At 35.5% G+C, this 22,651-nt stretch overlaps 1 protein-coding gene across 48 annotated transcripts in view; it reads left to right on the top strand.

The window, feature by feature from the left end:
• Positions 1-22,651, top strand: part of LOC109100368 (ankyrin-3-like) — a 161,914-nt gene that overhangs the window by 112,875 nt on the left and 26,388 nt on the right. For 20 of the 48 annotated variants that reach the window (XM_042735050.1, XM_042735063.1, XM_042735032.1 and 17 more), the window contains 14 exons: positions 258-455; positions 3,057-3,155; positions 4,712-4,810; positions 4,953-5,051; positions 5,438-5,533; positions 5,793-5,865; positions 5,949-6,008; positions 11,207-11,330; positions 13,817-13,828; positions 15,561-15,663; positions 17,308-17,352; positions 17,805-17,911; positions 18,730-18,762; positions 19,298-19,522. In XM_042735050.1, the coding sequence (XP_042590984.1) occupies positions 258-455; positions 3,057-3,155; positions 4,712-4,810; positions 4,953-5,051; positions 5,438-5,533; positions 5,793-5,865; positions 5,949-6,008; positions 11,207-11,330; positions 13,817-13,828; positions 15,561-15,663; positions 17,308-17,352; positions 17,805-17,911; positions 18,730-18,762; positions 19,298-19,522 (1,373 nt within the window). Of the gene's footprint in view, positions 1-257; positions 456-3,056; positions 3,156-4,711; positions 4,811-4,952; positions 5,052-5,437; positions 5,534-5,792; positions 5,866-5,948; positions 6,009-8,151; positions 9,069-11,206; positions 11,331-13,816; positions 13,829-15,560; positions 15,664-17,307; positions 17,353-17,804; positions 17,912-18,729; positions 18,763-19,297; positions 19,523-22,651 lie in introns of those variants that run through there. The other 28 variants (XM_042735074.1, XM_042735073.1, XM_042735055.1 and 25 more) reach the window with 19 other exon arrangements.

Below are 22,651 nucleotides of genomic sequence, written 5' to 3'. Positions count from 1 at the left end.
CAGCATGCAAGCTAGTGCTGTGTAGGACCGGACATATGTCCTACATAAATTATATGTATAAATTTTGATATGTTTCAGTCCTTTGTCAACATTGAATGTATATCTTCCAATCCTCTATACTATTTATACAGTTTAAAAATTCAAAGGCTGTTCAGGGAGTGCGTCCAGGACAAGATCCAGCATATCATTATCACTGATATTTGGATAGCCATAGATATTCATTTATTATGATCACCTTCACTTGCTTTCCCTCCCAGAATGGCTATACTCCACTGCACATAGCTGCCAAGAAGAACCAGATGGAGATAGCGACCACACTGCTCGAGTATGGAGCTGATACCAATGCCACAACACGCCAGGGCATCAGTCCTCTCCACCTGGCGGCCCAGGAGGGTAATGTTGACATGGTCACACTCTTGCTCGCCCGTGAAACTGCCATCAATCTTGGAAACAAGGTGAAAAAGATAGATGCTATTGCACAATATTCTACATTATTATAATATTTTTATTTTATGTTATGTGACATTTTCCTTTTGGGTAAGTGAAATATGTAACAGTAAATGGTGTCCATGAAGTCCTTGCAACCTTAGAAAACCCTTAGTTTTGACTTGTGCATATACTGTAACATGCTATTGAAAGTAGTAGCATAATTATTCACATTATACTGAAAACAAAAACCAACATCCAATCAAAGCTGACCATATTTATTCCTTGATACACACACACACACACACATATGTGTATATATATATATATATATATATATTTATGTGTATTTTTTTTTTTTTATATATATATATACTGAAAAATATATATATATATATATATATATATATATATATATTTTTTCATGAGCCGAACTCAAAGATCTAAGACTTTTTCTATGCACACAAAAGGCCTATTTCTCTTAAATATTGTTCACAAATCTGTCTAAATCTGTGTTAGTGAGCACTTCTCCTTTGCCAAGATAATCCATCCACCTCACAGGTGTGGCATATCAAGATGCTGATTAGACAGTACGATTATTGCACAGGTGTGCCTTAGGCTGGCCACAATAAAAGGTCACTCTAAAATGTGCAGTTTTATCACACAGCACAATGTCACAGATGTCGCAAGTTTTGAGGGAGCGTGCAGTTGGCATGCTGACTGCAGGAATGTCCACCAGAGCAGATTGCCCGTGAATTGAATGTTCATTTCTCTACCATAAGCCATCTCCAAAGGCGTTTCAGAGAATTTGGCAGTACATCCAACCGGCCTCACAACCGCAGACCACGTGTAACCACACCTGCCCAGGACCTCCACATCCAGCATCTTCACCTCCAAGATCGTCTGAGACCAGCCACCCAGACAGCTGCTGCAACAATCGGTTTGCATAACCAAAGAATTTCTGCACAAACTGACAGCTCATCTGCATGCTCGTCGTCCTCATCGGGGTCTCGACCTGACTGCAGTTCGTTGTCGTAACCGACTTGGGTGGGCAAATGCTCACATTCGATTGTGTCTGGTACTTTGGAGAGGTGTTCTCTTCACGGATGAATCCCAGTTTTCACTGTACAGAGCAGAGGGCAGACAGCGTGCATAGCATTGTGTGGATGAGCGGTTTGCTGATGTCAATGTTGTGGATCGAGTGGCCCATGGTGGCGGTGGGGTTATGGTATGGGCAGGCGAATGTTATGGACAATGAACACGTGGATTTTATTGATGGCATTTTGAATGTACAGAGATACGGTGACGAGATCCTGAGGCCCATTGTTGTGCCATTCATCCACGACCATCACCACATGTTGCAGGATGATAATGCACGGCCTCATGTTGCAAGGATCTGTACACAGTTCCTGGAAGCTGAAAACATCCCAGTTCTTGCATGGCCAGCATACTCACCGGACATGTCACCCATTGAGCATGTTTGGGATGCTCTGGATCGGCATATATGACAGCATGTTCCAGTTCCTGCCAATATCCAGCATCTTCACACAGCCATTGAAGAGGAGTGGACCAACATTCCACAGGCCACAATCAACAATCTGATCAACTCTATGTGAAGGAGATGTGTTGCAGCAGTGAGGCAAATGGTGGTCACACAAGATACTGACTGGTTTTAGATCTTTGAGTTCAGCTCATGAAAAATGGGGGCAAAAACTAAATTTGACTTTTAATTTTTTGTGATCTAATAAATTCCTAATATATAAAATTTAAGTTCTGCTTTACATTTTTATCTAATTGAATATTCAGTTGGACTTAAAAATATGACACATTATGGAGCTAAACACATTACGGAAATCATCCCATTACAGAAGTAAAATGGGTTGTGGTTGCCATTTCATGTTGACTTCAAGGTCACCAGTGTCAAATTATGGTTATATTCAGCTCAGCCATAAAAGGGATTGTTCACCCAAAAATGAAAATTCTGTCATTAATTACTCACCCTCATGTTGTTCTAAACCCATAAGACCTCCGTTCATCTTCGAAACACAAATTGAGATATCTTTGATGCATTCCGAGAGCTCTCTGACCCTCCCATAGACAGCAATGTAATTAGCACGAGCAACGTCCAGAAACGTAGCAAGGAGATTGGTAAAATAATCCATGTGACATCAGGGGTTCAACCTTGGATACTCTCCAAAATGGCGCCAGGGTGACGCGGAGGAGAGGAATTGTTGAATAAGGTCGTTATTTTTGTTTTCTTTGCATACAAAAAGTAATCTTGTAGCATCATAAAATTAAGGCTGAACCCTTGATGTCATGTTGTTTATTTTATTGTTTTACTTGTTTTGTTTCTGTGTTTTTGTAGTTTTATTTTGATTGTTGTCTACAGAGGGTCAGAGAGCTCTCAGAATTCATCAAAAATATCTTAATTTGTGTTCCGAAGATGAACGAAGGTCTTACGGGTTTGGAATGACATGAGGGTGAGTAATTAATGGCATAATTTTCATTTTTGGGTGAACTATCCCTTTAAGAAGTGTTACCTACACTGATTAATGGATGCTTCATGTATGCATGATGTGTCACATCTGTTTGGTTATGTCACTAAATTGGTTAATGAATATCTGTGTCAGAATGGACTGACCCCTCTTCACTTGGCGGCTCAAGAGGACAAAGTCAATGTTTCAGAAGTGCTGGTTAATCATGGTGCCACAATCGACCCAGAGACTAAGGTAATGACCTCACACACACAAATTGAGTTTACATATTTTATGGGGACATTCCATGGGCATAATGGTTTTCGTACTGTACAGACTGTAGTTTTTATCCCCTTGCCCTCACACTAGCCCTAAACCTACCCTTCCCACAAAACTTCCTGCATTTTTAGTTTAAAAAAATAATAATCATTTTGTATGATATAATGGCTTGTTTCCTCATGGGGACCAACAAAATGATTTCAATATTTACAGCTGTTACTATACTTGTGGGGACATAACGTAGGGAATACCAGAACAGACACACACACGCATATTAAACTGTAAAAGTTTGGTGTCAGTAATTTTTTACAGCAAGGATACATTAAATTAATCAAAAGTTACAGTAAAAAAAATAAATAAATCCTGATTTGAATAAATTCAGTTCTTTTGTATTCTAAAAAAAATTAACACTAGATTCTCTAATCTTTTTGTATTCTATTTGTTTTCTTTGTATTTATTATACCGTTAACAAAAGCAAAAAAGGTATTTGAATAAAGGTCTTTGATACTTGTTTTGTTTTAATTTTTTATGTGATTTGTTATGGCTTTTTAATTTTATTGCTTTTTTTTTGATTTTGATTGTTTTAGTTGTTGTATATTGTTGGTCTCTTTGGATAAAAGCGTCTGCTAAATGACTAAATTTAAATGTAATGATCGGGGTTTTTACTGTTTTCAACTTTCATCATAAGTAATGTTTCTAGAGCAGAAAATCAGCATATTAGAATGATTTTTGAAGGATCATGTGACACTGAAAACTGTTGCTGAAAATTCAGAAATTAATAACATTTTAAAATACATTTATATAGAAAATAGTTACTTGAAAATTTAATACTATTTCACAATTTTACTGTTTTTACTGTGATTTCGATCAAATAAATACACAGACGGACAGACAGTCAGAAAACCGGAAAGACAGACAGACAGATGGGTAGATAAATAGATGCATGCTATGTCTGGCCATTCCCTCATTGGTCAGTCATGTATAAACATCGAGCGGCCCTGGCTCAAGGTCGTTCAGCACGGCTATCAGACGAACAGCAGCACACAGATCCATACTCTACAGCACAATGACCCACACAAAACACTCCCTCACTGAGCACAGGGAATGAGTCAGAGGAATGACGAAGATCAAGTTCATTAATACCCATGTGTGGAATTTAGCAAGAAATTAATTCTAGGGGTGAATTAACACTTCTGTTGAGCCCCGCCCACTTAGTTACTGTTGTACAGAAAAGTAAAGCATTACAGAATATCCCATAAGAAGGATCTGAAGACTTTGAACTTGAACTTTCCTATTCATATTATATTATAAAAAAAAAACTATCCAAAAGTAATGACTAAATCTCTAAAAATGACTATGGGTTATCAAGTTTATACGTGAAAAGCCAATTAATACAGTTAAGTGTGATTGTGTTATTAGATATGTGAAGTCATTCTTTGAATATTTCATGGTCTTTTTATGCGTGCATAATTCATGTGCTTGACTGGAAAAAGAAGTCTAAGAGTAATGTGTGTCTCTGTGTTCTGGTTCAGATGGGATATACACCCCTGCATGTGGCCTGTCACTATGGCAATATAAAGATGGTGCACTTCCTCCTGAAGAACCAGGCTAAAGTCAATGCCAAAACTAAGGTATTGCTCACAGAAAGCAGTTTGCAGTATACTTGAGGTCAGGAACTGCATTTCTTTAACCGTCTCTTGTTACAGAACAGTCTTTTCTGATTGCTGGTGGTCCAAAATACAGATTTAAACTTGCTTTGTCTCTCATGTTCAGAACGGATACACACCTCTTCATCAGGCAGCTCAGCAGGGTCACACACACATTATTAACCTTCTGCTGCAGCACGGAGCCTCTCCTAATGAGCTGACAGTGGTGAGTGTGTCACAACAGCACAAGCTCTTCCAAACAAGGTGCACAAGTCATGTTAAGAAGAAGTTTGCTGTTACTTATCTGAGCATTCAGACTTTTTTAGGCCTACATCAAAAAAGCAGAAAGGAATTTTCTGGGAATTTTTCAATTTCGATTTCATCTTACATAGGCATGCATTACTCACGTTTTTACTGAAGCAAATATACAAATATTGGTAATTAATTTTTATCTTTATTTAGAACATGTGAACATGTCCATGTGATTATATTATATAAAATTGTGTATGTAATAAATTGCATAATAAATTAAAACATCTATTTATTTATTTATTCATTCATTCTTTCATTCATTCATTTCATTAATATTGTTCTTTTCCCCTTAACCTACAGAATGGAAACACTGCCTTAGCTATTGCCAGGCGCCTGGGTTACATCTCTGTGGTTGACACACTCAAGGTCGTGACAGAGGAGACGCACACTACTGTGGTGAGGGACTTTATGTCATAACACTTTCTATTCCACAGAATACCGTACACCAGGTGTTATTGTGCTTTAATATAGTGGTGCTCAGACAGTGGATCATGACACAAAAGTTGGTAGCAGGTCTGTTCTCATAGAGTCACAGATAGATTAGTTATATGCTAATAATATAAGCTTTATATTTGATGCAAAGCAAAATGAAGCCACATCAACTAATCACTTATTTAATTTTTTTTTTTTTTTGCCGTTTTTGCTGTTTTTGCAGACGGTGACGGAGAAACATAAATTGAATGTTCCTGAAACAATGAATGAGGTTTTGGACATGTCAGATGATGAAGGTAAACAAGCTGTAAATAGACTCTGGTCTATTTTTGTCTTAATTTACATATTATTTCTAACATTTTTTATTTAAATTACACAGTTCGTAGAGCCAATGTGCCTGAAATGCTCAATGAGGACTATATTTCAGATGTTGACGAAGGTATCTCTTATTTTGTGTGGTTTGTTCTTGTAGCACCTGCTTGTTTCTTTCTTTTTTCATGTTTTCCAACTTTCTTCTTATTCAGTCTTTTTTCTGTTATAGATTCTTTTCACAACATGGCTATCACTTGCTGGCTTTGTATTAGTCGCTAGGCTACTCTTTATGAATATGAAATTCTTCAGTATGCAAATCTCTGTTGGCTTGCATATATCAAATCTGGGGTTTGCTATTCTATTGACAACTGTATGTGTAATTACAATTTCACACATACCCTCTTTGTAAATCCAGCCTGTATGTGAAGGATAGTTTACTTCAGAAGTCTTGGCCGTTGGTTAGATATATCGACAGACGTTTCTTTGGCTCAGTTTGTTTCTGTTTTGCAGTCAGAACCCACAGAGCTTCAGTGTAAGCTAGAAGGATTGAATAGAAGTTTTCCAGTCAGTGCCATGAATGACAGTTATTTGTATCTGATTATTTCATACTGTAATGTGATGGTTATGAATGCATTTAATACTTGATAAAATGCACATCAAGGATTAAAAAGGGTGCTAGGGTGTTGCTATGTGGTTGCTAGGGCATTGCTATGCCGTTTCTTACTTGCCCAAATTTAAAAGAATCCACCTTCTAGTCTCTATGATATTTTGGTCACATTACGTTGTTTATAGCTGTGCGTAACATGCTGTCTGAAACCTTCAACAGTTCTGACATCTGGTAAATATAGTTTATGTTTATGTGTAAGAAGAATACAGCCCTCATTAAACCAGTGTGTGTGTGTGTGTGTGTGTGTTGTAGAGACTGGAACATGGTGTTTAATTACTGTATACTGATATTCCTGCATACTCCCGAGGCATAACTGACATAACTCACATGGCTTCTTATTTACATATTACACCCCTGTGCCCTGAATACACATGATCACATGAATATAACCCCAACATCCTGTCATTTATTTCCTGAATGAAAGTGTCTCCTTTACATTATCTTTTAGCTGGATGACTAAAGAAATTGATGAATCAATTCTGCTCACAATGCCAGTTGGCAGTTGAATGCAAACGTCTGTTTGGCATAAAACCTTTTAACATTGCTGATGATGCTCTGTTTTTTTTTTTGATTTTATTGTCTTGTTTTTTTCTGTCTGTGTGTGTGAGATAGGTTCTGTTTATCCGGGCGTGAGGTGCAGTACTAATAACTCAGATCCCAGGCAACAGCACCAGTATCTTACATTTAAAGTCCATGTTTACGTTTTCTTTTACGTTTGCTTTTATCTATCAATAGAAAATCAAAATTGAAGATATTTATTTTGTTAATACACATTGTCTTGATCTTATTGAGCACAAGTTATTGCAGCATCTAGTATATAAAAAAAATTCAATCACAATTTTTCTGTAATCTTGAGTCAAGGTGTTTGAGAAGCTTTAGCATTCGTTTCACTCTAATATGCAACACTGAAAAAAGTGATTAATTGAATTTACTAAATTTTTTTAAGGTAAGTGGTTGCAATCAATTTATTTTAGCTACATTTAAATAAACAAATTTAGTTTAGTGACCGACTTTCAATTTTTTTTTTTTTAATTTAAATGTAGCTAAAATAAATTGTTTGCAACCACTTACCAAAATAAAATGTAGTATAATTTTTTTCCTCTGTGCACTATTCAAAGTTTTCTAACATCCATAGAACTATAGCACAATTTTCCAGGTGTTTCAAGCCACGAATATTTAGATCACATCTCAAAAGAAGAAAGACAACGATAACTGAACAAACTACAGCACCTACTATTACTGTTTCAATCACTGAAACTGTGTGCCTTGCGTTCTTATATATTCTGGGTTCACCTAATTTTTTTCTCTGGTTCAATAAAATAATCTTTTGTGTGTGTGTGTGTGTGTGTTAATCAGAATACCCTGGTCATGCTTGTTGGTTTTTGCATGCAGCCTGCAAGGGTATTAAACTAACACCATAAAATAAGATAAAATTGGTTAAAACTAAATCAGATTAGTTGCTGCATTTTTCTGCAGATCTCTAAAATTTGTATTCTACATTAACATGTTAAATTTGCAATGAAACAAAAGTATTGACAGATCTTCCATATTTTGACGCACACGTACATCAAAGTGTAATGGATTATAAAGACAAAAATTGTAGGGTGGGAATGTGAATGTATGAATGAGTCATTTATATCACTGAGTCATATATATAACTTGGTTCTATTTATCGGTTGTTGATTGGATTTTGAGATGTGGGCATGGCACTCAAAAGTGGAGGGAAGACGAACATGAGCTTAAGTCTTGCATACGTAACCAGAGGGAAGTCAGTAGTTTTCACTGGAATGTCCAGATGTGACGACTTGTGAGGTAAAATAAATAAATAAATACAAGTGATAGTGATTTTTCATTTCATGCCAACTTTAAAATTGTAGGTATTATTAACAGGTGTTGCAATGTGTTCAGTGATTCCCGAACGGAACAGGAGTTTGTGAGTTCCTGGAGTTTGTACTCTGGCAGCTCAAGCACGTTGTTCCCGAGGGGCCGCGGTCAGGTGGCAGGCGGTCTTTTTCCATTGGTCTCCCTCCTTTTTTACTATTTGCTCTGCTGCCTGTAGAAGTGCTCCTTTGTTGTCCCTCTGTTGAACAGGGTCTAATTACACAGAGCACCTCGGCACCAGCACAAATTACCATAGAAATACGCCCCCTTCCACTTCTATTGTGTCCCACCCCAGCTGGAGGCTCCTGGGGCTTGAGGAATGCTGAGATCTGATCACCACACTCGCTCCCGCGATGGCCTCACACAGATCAGACTCACGCCGGCCCCTCGCTGTTTGAGCGTCCTGTCAGGCCGCAGCAGAGGGGTGTGTGTGTGACTGTGTGAACGCGCACAGATAGAGGCAACTGGATCGTTTCAGACACTGTGGACAGGGCCGTAGTGGACATGTGGTAGTAATCGTGCCGTTTGGAGTTTACCGTATTGAGGAAGTGTGGCTTCTGGAAGAGAAAGAGGACAAAGAGGACGTGTAAATATTTTTAAAGCTGGTGTGAAGATGAAGGATGGATTTGGCTGTTCAGTGTAAGAGATCTTGTTTTTCACGAATGGCTGTTACTGATTCGATCACGCTGTCCAAAAAACACACAACACAATAGTTTTAGAAGTTGTAGGGAAGCTGAAGTGTGAGAACAAGGTTATCTGTGTCTGTGTGTTTAAGTTTACTTACTAGAAGTGACTAGAAGTTTGCTTTAACCTTTCCGGGACATCCTTAATTAAAGTAAATGTTCTTTTTAAGGCTGTAACATTTCTAATGATCTTGGTAAAAGTGTGTGCTGTGTTCACTCACCACTTGTTAGAAAGGTTTTGCTGACCTGTTAACTACCTAATATTAGTTAGTGTTCAGGGTGCTAGTGAATTGCTTTATTGTGTAAGAGGCAGAACAGATTTGGGTTTCTTTTTAGGACATTTCACGATTTAATTATTGTGTGTGTTTGCTTGAAAGAGAGTTTTGGGACATTCCACGATTTAATAATGGTGAAATGTTGTGTTCCCCAATCTCTCTTCTAACCTGCATTCACAGCATAGTTGAATGTGGCCCAATTATGGTTTTTATGTAAACATTATGTGACAGAGCTATTTTGTGAATGACAATGTGAACAGAAAACTAATTATGTTGATACTGGGTCACTTCCAAAAGTGGAAATAAATCTGATTCAACACTGATCATACATTCTGGCTAGAGTTTGTTCTAAATATTTAACTTTAAATGTTTTGAATTTATGCATTTAATTCAGCCCAAACAGACATTCAACATTCAAAAGAACAAACAGACATTTAGACTCATTTTGGTTTGTGTATAATTTAAGATATGAAGTAAAAAAAATGTTAACATGTAAATTAACTGGTCAAAAACATTATTTAAAATTATTATTTATATTATTTAACTGAACTAAGCTACAGTATATACATCGATTTATAGATACAAAACAAATTTTAATAGGTGAGATTTTTATTTTTTTACAATGTAATTTTACTGTTATATTGTTTATACTTTTATACTCTTTTTTTCTTTCTTTTTTAACTGAATGTTTTTTAAAGAAATTTAGGATTCATTTGTTTTGTCATTTTTGCAATATTAGGTATATACTTTAAATGTTTTCTTTTTTTATGAGATTATTGGTTCTATTAGATTATTTGCAAGAGTTTTCCATTTTACAATATTAGTTTATCTACTACAAAATGTCACTTTTAATCCAATGTGTTACTTGCACTTTCTTTGTTATTGTTTGCAAAGTTTTGATTTGCATGCTGAATTATGATTGGTCATATTTCTTGCAGTTATTTGTATATTGTATTGACATGGTCTTTTTGTATTATAGTATTATAGATGCCTTTAGATCAAATAATTCATTAGTTTTATTATGTATTATACAGAAACATATAAATATTTAATATATGTTTAATATAAATCTTGTAATCTTATGTAAAATGTTTATATAAAAGTTCACATATATTTATAGTTCTACTGTATTTATTAGAAATGATTAATATATATTCAAAGATTGAATATATGTTTTATTATAATAAGTATTAGTATTAGCATGTAGGTCATGTGAAAATTCTCCTCAAAATTCATCAAATCATAATTGGGTGCTTTTACTTGCAACGCAACCGTAGCCTTCCTCTTCCTTTCTCTGCATTCTAGTCTCCCTCTCTCTGCTTCTGTGACCCACTTCACTGCTGCTCTGCTGTAGTGTCCATTAACTGCAGCTTCTGAGGATGGATGGCCTGTTTGAATCTGTCTTGTCAGGGATGCATATTAAAAACAGATTTATGGTCACCATGAGCGCGCTGCAGCCTGCAACATATGGTCTTGATGTTCTCTAAGTGCCTTGCTTACATTTCTCGACTTATAATAATAAAATCTAAACAAAAATTGCATGAATCTGCAGCTATGAAAGAGTTCGGGAAATGTGCCAGTGACTGATGCGGGATTGGTGTGGGGCATTTTGGTCCAGCCATTCATTCTTAACGCCAACATGAAATCAAAATGTACCCTATTTACTTCGTCTCACTCCCCATGATTCATTGGTGCACATTTTTCCAAAGAAAAATGAAAAACATGACGGAAGTTAAATGGGTTTTGAATGTCATTCATGTTGACTTTATAGGGTCAGGGTGTCTCTGGAGGGTGTAGTAATTCTTTCTTTTGCTAACAGGTGAAGATGCGATGACAGGAGACACAGACAAGTACCTGGGACCACAAGACCTGCGAGAGCTCGGAGACGACTCTCTCCCTCAGGAAGGATACGTGGGATTCAGCGTGGGGGCCCGTACGGCCAGGTAACCAACCCTCACCACATGCAGACAGTGACATCTAAACAGTGAAAATTACACTTCATCTGTTACTGCTTTCAGCATGGTAAACTCCATGTAAAGCTGTAGGTGCTACAGTGCTCAAAAAAATATTCAGGCCTAAATTTGTGATTTATGTATTTGAATTGGATATATATTTTCCATCCATTTGAATTATATTGTTTTAACAAAAAAACTTAATGTGATGCTTATTTGTCACTCATACATGAATAAAATAGGTAGGATTTAATTAATAATAATAATAATAATAATAAAATGAATTTGTTTTAAATAAACAATAACCAGGTTTATATATTTAGCATGAATAAATAAATTAATTTAAATCTCATCAATTTTAACTCATTAAATATTTCTTGTTAGCCATATTTTGATCACGTTCATGCTTTTGTACTGAATAAATGTAATTGTTTTAACAATTAAAACCCCCAAAAAATTATTTTGAAAATGCGATTACTTAAAATCAAATAAATGCAAATAGTTAATAATAAACTTGTGTTTTATTTTTTATTTTTTTGTGAGTGCAGATTGACTAATATGTATCACACAGTTTATTATTTCGTTTCTTGTAATATCAATTATGGAAATTTGATTTACAATTTTAATACATACATTTGGGTCTAAATATTTTTTAATTGTAAAAGGTTTTAGCTTCAAGCCCCACAAGTTCTGAGACATGAAGTTTTGACAATTTAGTCATACTCTTAACATCAGTATATCTATAGGAATCATGCTGTACATAAGTATCAGTACTAATATAGTTTAGGATTAATAAACATAGATTAGGTATTTGGATGACAGCATTTCACAATATCTGGACTGTTGGACCAGGTTAACAGACCACATAAGATATGAGAACATGTTAGACCATTTAAAGGGAAAGTTCACATGTCCTCATGTTGTTCCTGACCCATGTGACTGTTTTTCCCCTGTAAAACAAAATTAGATGTCTTGAAGAATATTCACTCACAATAACTATCATCTAAAAGATCTGGTTTCTGAATGGAGAGTATTCATGGCCACAGCACCCAGCTGTTAGTTCCTGATTCCTGTCTTATCTAGAGGCGGTACACTCTTTATTTACATGTGTGTTGGCCGCCTGCTGTCATCTTTTGATTCAGTACCATGTGCTGTTGAGTGAGAAGGCCGTAGCTAATTTTTAACCTACATGTAACTCGCTTCAGGGGATTTTCTCTCCGACAAACAGAAATTTGACCACATTCAATAATCAAAAGAGTTGAGTGAGATTTCACAGTACTGTGCACGCAAGCCACAAAACAGGAAATTACAATCATGTTCAATAATAGCATTTGTCACTGAGAGGACACTTTTTATCTAATGACTTGACATTAGGGTGTAAAAGCGGATTTTATGTTTTGAAAGTAAATCATGTCTCCGTGAAAACAAGAATCATGTGATAGAAATGCTTGGTTTGGATGTCATATGTTGCCATGTGACTCTCTTTTTGCTTTATTCTTTAAAGGGGCCATACCGTGTTTTTTAGGCATTCATCATATTGTTTTTTGGCTGATATTTTTCATTTATTGTATTGATTCTTTTTTTTGTTCTATTATATATTATGATTTTTATTTATTATTTATTTATCAGCATAATCCAGTATTGCATATTTATTGCCCAATATTAAATGCCTATATTTAATTAATCATGGGCATTGATTAATCAAAATCTTAACATTTTTTTTATTATTATTATTAAATTTCTAATGTCTTACTTTACTTTTTCCTATTATTTATTTATAATTTATTTTCATTCAGAAAATTATTTATTGTAGTTTTAGTGTTTTTATATTCTAATTTAAGATAAAGTAGTATAAATTTCTACATTTATTTATTGCAGTTGGCCATAGCAAGAAGATAATTAGATAATTATCAGCCTATCACTATCGGCTATTGTCGCTCCCTTATACATACATATTGTATAAATGCTTTATGGAATAAATTGGCCGTTCTTTGTGTCTGTTCCTTTAAGAAACGCTCTCTTCGGGTGTTGTGTGATGTGATGCAGATTATTTTTTTTCATCTCATGGGAGTCATGGGATTCTGGCATGGGACCTGGAGTTTTGCAAGGAATGACAAATGTAGCAGCACCATAAACATAACTGTAGGATCATAAAGGCACAAGTGTTGGGGAAGTGATGTTCAGTTGTCATACGGAGAATTGCTTGAGTTATAGACATAATTCATGATAACTTATTGATAACTTCTTTCGTGTTTAGGGTATCCTGACTGTGTTCTTTTCTTTACATATGCCAAATATCACGTCCTAATGAATTAAAGAGGAAAAGAGGAGTAAAGCCTCAGTTAATTAGTGTGTGTGTGAGAGTACAGCACAATGCAGCCCCAGACATGAGTCTGACTCATTCAGCCACTGCATTTCTGATTCGTTGCCTTCAATTTCCTCTGTTCTTCCTCTTCCATTCCAAACAATCATCATAGTCCTAAAGTCAGGTAAGAGGGCATGATGCTTCCGACCCTTCCCATCCTATTTCCCGAATCATTCTGAAACCATGGAACGTTGTTGTGTACCGTGCTTTGTACATTGTTTTTCATTAGATGAAGTATACACATTCTTGCTGTCTGTGGACTATGGTTTCATTTCGATTTTAGGTTTGGTGTGTGAACCTTATTTGTCAAGTTTTTCTTTTTTTTCAGGTTTGATTGTCGTAAACATTTTGAGTTTTTGTCCCCTTGAGTCCAGTTACTGTACAAAATAGTTTCTTAATGTAGCTTCCAGGGATGCATGAAGAGCCTCATCAGCTGAATCAAATTTCATCCATCTAAATCTGCATACTCACAAACTCACAGTACACGCTCACAAGAAACAGATTCTCCTTTGGCAGTCAGGCAGTGCCAGATTTTGCTGTGAACTGAGAACCCGCGTCATATTGATTTCTGATTGGGCACAGCCTTTGGAAAGAGCACTCGCATGTTAGCTCAGTCTGCATTAATGCACCTGGCCTTGCTACAAATAGAAATGAAGTCAAGAAAATACTGCGAATAGAAATGAGTCAAGATACAATAAACAACTTCCAGATCTGTTTTAGCTTCAGTACCATTTTATATAATTGTTCATTTGCTAGCTCCGCTCCATTATTTATTGTTACTCTCAAACAGCTTTAGAGAATGTCCCATATGAATGGTAGGTTTTCTGCAACAGATGTGCTCAAAGAGCAGTAAAAAATTGACTGGATATTATTTTTATATAATATTCTTAAATGCTGGAATGAATGCATTTCAGTGATGCACAGCATTCTAATCTTTAAGTTTATTACTATTGACTGATTTTGTATGTATTTCATGTATATACCATTATCTAACGTTTAAAGTTAAAGTTGATCTTTAAAAATGCTAATAATTTAATAATTTTAAGTTAAATTTAATTAATTAATAACATTTTTAGGAAATCTGTATCTTTATCGTACTTTATAATTCTGATGCCTAAAATTCCATTGAAATATTTAAAAGACGTATTTTTAAGTGTTTTATTTTTATCTATACAAAATCATAACATCGTTAGATAATCAGCCAGCATTATAGACTGATTATTAATATGATCATCTTGTTGTATTGGATAGAATTTACCACAGTGCCCAATCAATGCATAAATTTAATCATGTAGATTTTCTTACTGATGTTCTGCATGTATTTAAAGATTTGGAAAAGAAAGAAGTACCATGTTTATCCTCTCCAACTATTATAAGTCCTCTGTCAATAAAATGTATTTCTGTAATCTCCATTTCATTTTAAAACACACAGATCTTCCTTATAGATTTACTTTATAAAAGCGCAAAAGTTTGTCTCGTGATGTGTTAATAACAGTGGGGTTTAACTAAGTACCAATTGCAAAGTTTTGAAAAACAGTCTGGCACACATTTGTGTCTCATTCATTCAGTCATAACAAATATTCACCAGCGTATCATTTAAGATGCTGCACATCTGTTAATTCATCTCTAGGCATCTATTCTCCTGTTTTCTCTTAACGTCTAACCCATCACACCACTAAAAATGTCTCTCTTGTGGATTCGATCCTTGTTTTGGCTATTGTGCATCGATTTCCCTGGAAGTTGCATGGATTAATGAGTGTTTTTGTTTTGTTTTGTGTGTGTGTGTGTGTCTGTGTTTTGTGTGTATTTCACTGTCACTCCCCCGCACTGTATGGTATTAATGTCAATGCCAACAGTCTGCGCTCCTTCAGTTCAGATAGGTCCAACACACTCAACCGGAGCTCCTTCACCCGTGACAGCATGATGATTGAAGAGATCCTGGCGCCGAACAAGGACACGGTACGCCCTCTTTTTCCTTGAGTTTTCAGATTCTGTGTTGCATTTGTGCTGTCTTTTGAGGTGTTTTGAGTTTTATATCATGTGGAAAATCATAATTTGGGAATTTGAACAATTAAAAGCACCCAGACCATAATGTTCTCAGCACCAATTTAACTCAGCATACCTGACTCTAAACTATATTCTCATTTGCTGAAGGAATACAAGTCCTCACTAAAAAAAAAAAAAGTGTTAGTGCCATTTTTTTTTTGAAGTACCATGTATATACTGTAATATATGAATACAGTAATTGTTCAGTCTCAGTGTATATAGCAAAACACCATGGTATTATCATGGTATTATGTTATTGCCGTTTTCACGGCAGCAATTTCTTTGGTTAAACTATTTTTATTTCAATTTCAAATCTATAGACAGAAAGATTGATTTGAGACTTAAACCCCATTTATGAACTATTTCCCTTGTGAAAAGAAGTACACTTTATCATACCTAATAAAAAGAGTACTTAATATACTTTAAAACTCTAGTAAAAAAAAAAAAATCCCTTGTGAAAAGAAATATATATATATATATATATATATCTATATATATATATATATATATATATATAATATATATATATATATATATATATATATATATATATATATTCTAGTAAAAAAAAAAAAATTTATGTACTGTAACTGAATGTAATATTCATGGACGCTTAATTGCACTTACTTTACTTTACAAGTAAATAAAAATACTATTATAGTTACATATTATTCTATTATATTATAGTTTAAATTTATGTCAAATGCATTTAACAGTTGAACTGTGCTTTTTAAACACATCTTTATGTTATACCATAATTACTTGTATTGTCTTTGAAATATGGTTAAAATATATAGCTGAATGAACTGACAAGCATCATAATATCTAAACTTTAATTGTGACATTTTTTTTTAAACTTTTGTCATGTATTGAAATATATTTGTTACTACACATTTGTAATAATGCAGCTGCAATTTAGTACATTTAACATATAATAAAATGGAATATTAAAAAAGACACTACAGTTTAAATATTAGTGAAAAAAATTACTTTAAGTGCACTTAAGTGGCCTTTTATTTGAATAATATTTTATTATCTGCATGTACAGCTTTTAAATATATACTTTTAAGTTTTGAAGCACATTTAATGCAATCAAGAACACATATTATTCTCAAGAGGTAACACAGATGTTTGATAAAAGCCAATCACAATTCAGTATGCAAATATGACAGTGGTATAATCAATATCTGAATATTTTGAGTGATGAAAAGTCAAATAATTTAAGTTAATAGGAGATTGCTGTGAAAATTACTAAACCAAAAGTTCAAAGCACACCAAAGGCCAGAAATATACTTGACTATGCAGTATGTACGTAAAGTTCTGAGTACTGAGTAAGGAATAAGGAAATAATTGCAAATAAGGAATTGGTGGGCCAAAAAAAATCCAGAAATTGCAGATATGATTTTATTACAGCACTATTCAGCACACAGTGAAATATATGATGAGAGTGAAAAGTTCCACTTTATTGTTAAGGATCTTGAAGTCATTGTGTCTATCACTGTTGATCAGTGCATTTGGAGTGATTCAGAATCTGTCTCTTCTCTTCAAACGCTTCAGGGGGTCTGTAGAGAAATGCCCACCCTTGTTGACTCTCATTTTAAGGTATAAAATGCATTGAGGAATTCTGCATTGTTTCTTAATCCACAACCCAATGCAGGCAAACATAAGCTTTGCTCCACAAGATGCATTTACTGTTCTTTTATGTCCTGCTTTTCAGTCCAGATACTTTCCTTTCTCTATCTGTTGAATTTTTATAGCTTAGCTTTTCATATTGTTTTGGCTGTTTTGGTCTTGCATCGGGGGTTTCTTCCATTATCTTCAACCACGTAGAAATATTTCTCCTGCATGTTGTTTTGTTGATTGTGATTGTCATCATTGACCACAAGACGAGGTGATAATTGTGTGGTTGAGCTGTTAATAGCAGAGCGCAGAGTCTCAGTATCATATGAGAGGACTGAAAGCCCTGGCCATTTACCGTGGTTTGCCACAGAACCGCAGTGAATGGAAATATGAGTAGTATGTTCAGTTCTGAACAAGCTTGTTTTGTGTTTCAGCACCTGACTTTAGCAAAAGATTACAACGCAAACTCGATGAGGCGCTGTAGCTGGACGCCAGAAACTCTGGACAACGTGAACCTGGTCTCCAGCCCCGTCCATTCAGGGTAAAGCCAACATCACCACTACTATTCTTAAACTTAAAACTTTTTCAAAAAGTTAACCTTGGCAAACTGTTTTGAGCTTTGTACTTCGTTTTTTGGCCTGATTTTGTTCAAAAAGGCATCACATTTATATGTTTGTTCTTTGATTTTGCTTTAAAATTCAGTGCAAATTTTATCTCATTTGTGACACTGTAGAAGTGTGCTATTACTCTGATTTTTGGTAGATGAAAAACGAAAAAATCCTGCATACATATATTACATGCGGGATCTATTTCTAGGGACCAGAATAAAACAGGGAATTGGGGGTAGGGTGGGGTATCGTTTGAATTTGAGTGATTCCAATTCCAATTATGATTATCATTTCCGATTCATAGTTTTAGATATCAAGTCAAACATTTAGATATCAAACATATTTATTCTGTGCCTTCTGTGGCACATACAGTAGCAGGAGTATTAGGCTGCTATCACTTTAAGACCTAAAGCACAGGTCTAATATACTGTTACACATGCCTTTCTTTCTCAACTGTTTACATCACTTAAGACAAAACCGCCTGTGTTTACGAGGGTATTTTGACATATTTTGATATTTTGTGGGTATTTGTCCAGTCAAGTGCAAGAAGATGCAAAAGAGAACTCAACTAAGTATTTGCACACTGTATAAGAGACGGCTTTTTGTGAATGTGCTTTGGATATTTGCACATCACATGAGTTCTTTTCTTGCATTTCAGTGGTTTAAAATCACATTAAAATGTGTTAGTGCTAATATTAAAGTTCTTATAATTTTTTTTCCCATATTCCCTATTCCACTTGTTTCTTTGCAGCATTTCTCCCTCACCCCTTCAGTATGACAACAGGTGACGGTTGATCATGTTATCACAGTTTTTCCTCCCTGTGTTTGTGTTGTTGCTGTTCTCAACTCAACTTCTAGGGAAACACAGCCCAGGCCAATATACAGTATCTGTATAGATCACTATTTGATAACATTTTCACAAACCCCAATACCTGCTGTACAGTACACATGTATATCCTTGTCACTTATTGTTTTTTTATTCTACAGTATATACTTAAAATGTTTAGCAATACAAATACAAATAAAAGCTTTACAATGCAACACGTTAACAGTTTTGTTGAATTCTGATCCTTTACTGTAAACTAATTGTAACTGTCTTTGTTAATACAATGCCTAAATATCCGACCACATTGTGTACCTCACTAACTTCTCACCAGGTGCATGGAATGATTCCAGATCACTTCTTCTTCTCTGATTTTCTCTCTGAAATTTGTTTGTGAGTGTGTTTTTGTCACAGCATGGGACAATTCATCTGTGAGAGCCTGTAAGATGCTGAATCTCTCTTTATCTTCTCTTATTGGATCATTTTCCTTCCACAGGTTTTTGGTGAGCTTCATGGTGGACGCCCGTGGCGGTTCCATGCGAGGAAGTCGCCACAATGGCATGCGCATCATCATCCCACCTCGCAAGTGCACTGCGCCAACACGTATCACGTGCCGTCTGGTCAAGAGACACAAGCTGGCATCCCTGCCGCCCATGGTGGAGGGAGAGGGGCTGGCGAGCCGGCTGGTGGAGGTGGGCCCAGCGGGGGCTCAGTTTCTGGGGTAGGTTTCACCTTCATGACTGTTTCACTCCAGCTTTTCTTATCATTTCCATGGAAACCATCTGTGTTTGGTAGTGTGTGTCTGTGAAGTGTTTCAGCAGTGATACAGAGCGGCTTTGCCCATCACTGTTATCATGCCAATGCCCTGTTACGTGACACTGACTCAGCAATATACAAGTAAAGCACCTTGACTTTACCCTCTCCTTAATTCTATTTCCTACAGTCGGATCCTGCAGGTCGTCAGAGTGTTTTAAAATGACACATATCGGCTCTGTTCTAGATCTTGGTGAGCTGGCTACATAATCAATATTTTAAGGCCAGGCACCACAGGTGAATTGGGTAATCATTTTTATTTTTAAATAGCCATCATCGTACTTTCCCCTGTTGGTTAACCACAGTGCATTAAAGGGAAAGTTCAGCCAAAATGTAAATATTTTGTCATTTACTCATGCTCAAGTTCTGCGGAACACAAAAGAAGTTAATCAAACAGTATTTTTACTATGGAATTCAGTGGCTGCCATCAATTGGTTTTCTTTTGTGCTCAGCTGAAGAAACAAACTCGTACAGGTTTGGGTGAAATATACCTTATTTTAATTATGTTTTATGTTTGGTATAGCTTGTTTTTAATTAATTTTTTTTTCTGATTTATTTATTTATTTATTTTAATAAGCAAAAGCTTAATTTATTTCTAATTATGTAGGCATCAATTTGCGTTCATTTCCAGAACAGAAATCTATACATTGGATAAAGTATTTTGGATAATGTAATTTTGTTGACATATGAAATAATTTTTACAGACAGGATTTTTGATATCTTTTTTTTCATTCTATAAATCAGAAAATACTTTAAACAGCCAGAAAAAATCACCATATTTTTAGAAATAAAATGTTATAGGCCTATAAATTAAACAAAAGTTATATGAAACCCTCCTTATAAACCTTCAGAATATAGTCAGGAATAAAACTAAAGTTTGTAAGTGCCACTTAATTAAAGATTTCCAGCTCAATGCATCAGAAAAAATAGAAGTCATATTGAGTCATAGTTGAATTCTAAAGATGCAAGCAGATAAAGTGTACTAAAACAAGTTTTTCTTTGCATTAGTCTGAGAATGTTTTGGAAGCAAAATCAAAAAAATAGACCATTGCATTAAAAATTCTAATAATAAAATAAAATAAATAGCTTTGTTTGTAGTGCCTTGCCTTAAGATGTCCTAGGAATGTTCTAGAAAAAAAAGAAGAAAAAAAAAAGGATTGCTACCTTCTGAGATTATTACGTTTTGGCCAAAATCTGTCCTTCCACATGAAGAATACAATCCCAGAATCCATTGGACAAAGCTAGAGAAAATGTATTCAATAAAAATAGTCCAAACTAATTCAAATGTACTGTTTAAGCCATTGTTTGTGTGTTGATGTATTTAATGTTTATTAGAGCACCACACTGTTAGATTTACAGCAGTCTAACAGCAAACCCTGCTGAAATAAATTGTTAGTCGAGTCTCCTGTGCCCTGTTTGTACATATGAGTTGTTGCTTGTGAGTGTTCCAGATAACTTACATTTTGGATGCATGTTAGATGCAAGAAAGCTCACAGGGTTTTGGAACAAGCCGCTGTACTTGGAATAGGGTGCGCAATAGCTCACTAAAACATTACAGCGCTAGGGCTAGTCTCCCATCCTGCACGAATGACAAGTTGTTCCTCCTTTTTGTTCCTCTAAATGCTGCATGGATATAATTCAGTAAACTCCATCTACCTCGAAAACCCCCTCCTCTTAGTGAGGGCGAGAGCTACATTAGCCGAATCCTGCAGCTCGGGCCACGGGGAACAAAATTTTCTGGGTAGGAGTGTGTGCTTAGTGAAGTCACAGCACTTCATGTTGATTTCAACTACTACTTTTATTGACGCCATAGCTGATGTTTCCTTTGTTTCCTCCTTTACGTTCATCTACACCTTTTCCTTTTAGCTTTCAGTGAATGTACACATTGCTGAAAGTGACCCATACTGGCTGTTTGGGCTGGTTATGCAGTGCTTGGTGAGCATGAGTGTCTGCAGTCATGGCTGCTGCCTTAGCCCTGTGTTTTTATGCTAAGAAAGAGTTTCGTTTGACCTTTTAGTTTTAGAGAAGGTATCAGTGTTTATTTAAGTGAAGGGTCACTCTCAGAATGTTCTCGAGCAGTTTATATTGTATTTGGATTAGGCCTTTTAGTGTCTAATATGCCCTGTTTAACTCACAGTTCTAGTGGGTCTGAGTCTGGGGCCTTCAGGCATGACATTTTCCATGGTACCTTCTCTGTCTGCACATTAAATGTTTTCTTCCATGATTTCATGTTTGTCTGATGTTACTGTTTTTATCCATTGTGTAACATGAGCTATTTGATTTTATTGCTCCATATTAGAAGAGGGCCTATAATGTATTGGCCAGAACAGGTCGCATTCATTTTTAGTAAATGCCCCAAACTGCAGAAAATGCCCATCTTAATACAAGCAAATCTCACTTAAATAGAAAATACAGCAAGAGTTTTCTTATGTAGAACCTACCAATGGGATATAGAAAAAAAAAAAACATACATTTGTTGCCACAAATAATATTAATTGATTTTAAACCTAGACAGAAATGCTTAAAAATTAGACAATTACTGTGAAGACTGCAGTTTTGCAATTAAAATGATTCACCTTGTTTTGAGCATTTGAATCTTGGATAAGAAAAACAAATATAGACTCATCTTAAAATAAGAAGCAAATTCTTAATGTAAGATTGTCTTAAATAAAGAAATGAATAGCATTCACACTTTTATCAGGGATGTGATTTTTCCATAGAAATACGGAATTTCCGTATTTTCCGACCTCTGAGGGACGGACCGTGTGATGTGATTCGCATAGATCCGATGGTTTTTTTGGGGGTGCGGGGGGATGATTGAAATAGCGCAAATGGCCTTAAGCTATTACCTCAAAATAAACTGCGAAAAGAAACATCAGGACGGAATGGTCCTGAGAGCGCTGTATGAGGTCGCGGCACCATCTGCAGGACAGTTAAAGCGTTCAAATGATTCAAAGCACCAAACGCGAGCAGAATCATCGCTGAAACGTGTTACTCGACCTGGTGACTTTTTATGAATGGCGGTGGGAATTTGAGA

The sequence above is a fragment of the Cyprinus carpio genome, chromosome B12 (genome assembly GCF_018340385.1).
Source record: "Cyprinus carpio isolate SPL01 chromosome B12, ASM1834038v1, whole genome shotgun sequence".
Classification (NCBI taxonomy): domain Eukaryota; kingdom Metazoa; phylum Chordata; class Actinopteri; order Cypriniformes; family Cyprinidae; genus Cyprinus; species Cyprinus carpio.
The sequence above is the reverse complement of the archived record's forward strand: the minus strand, read 5'-3'. Positions and strand labels throughout refer to the sequence as shown.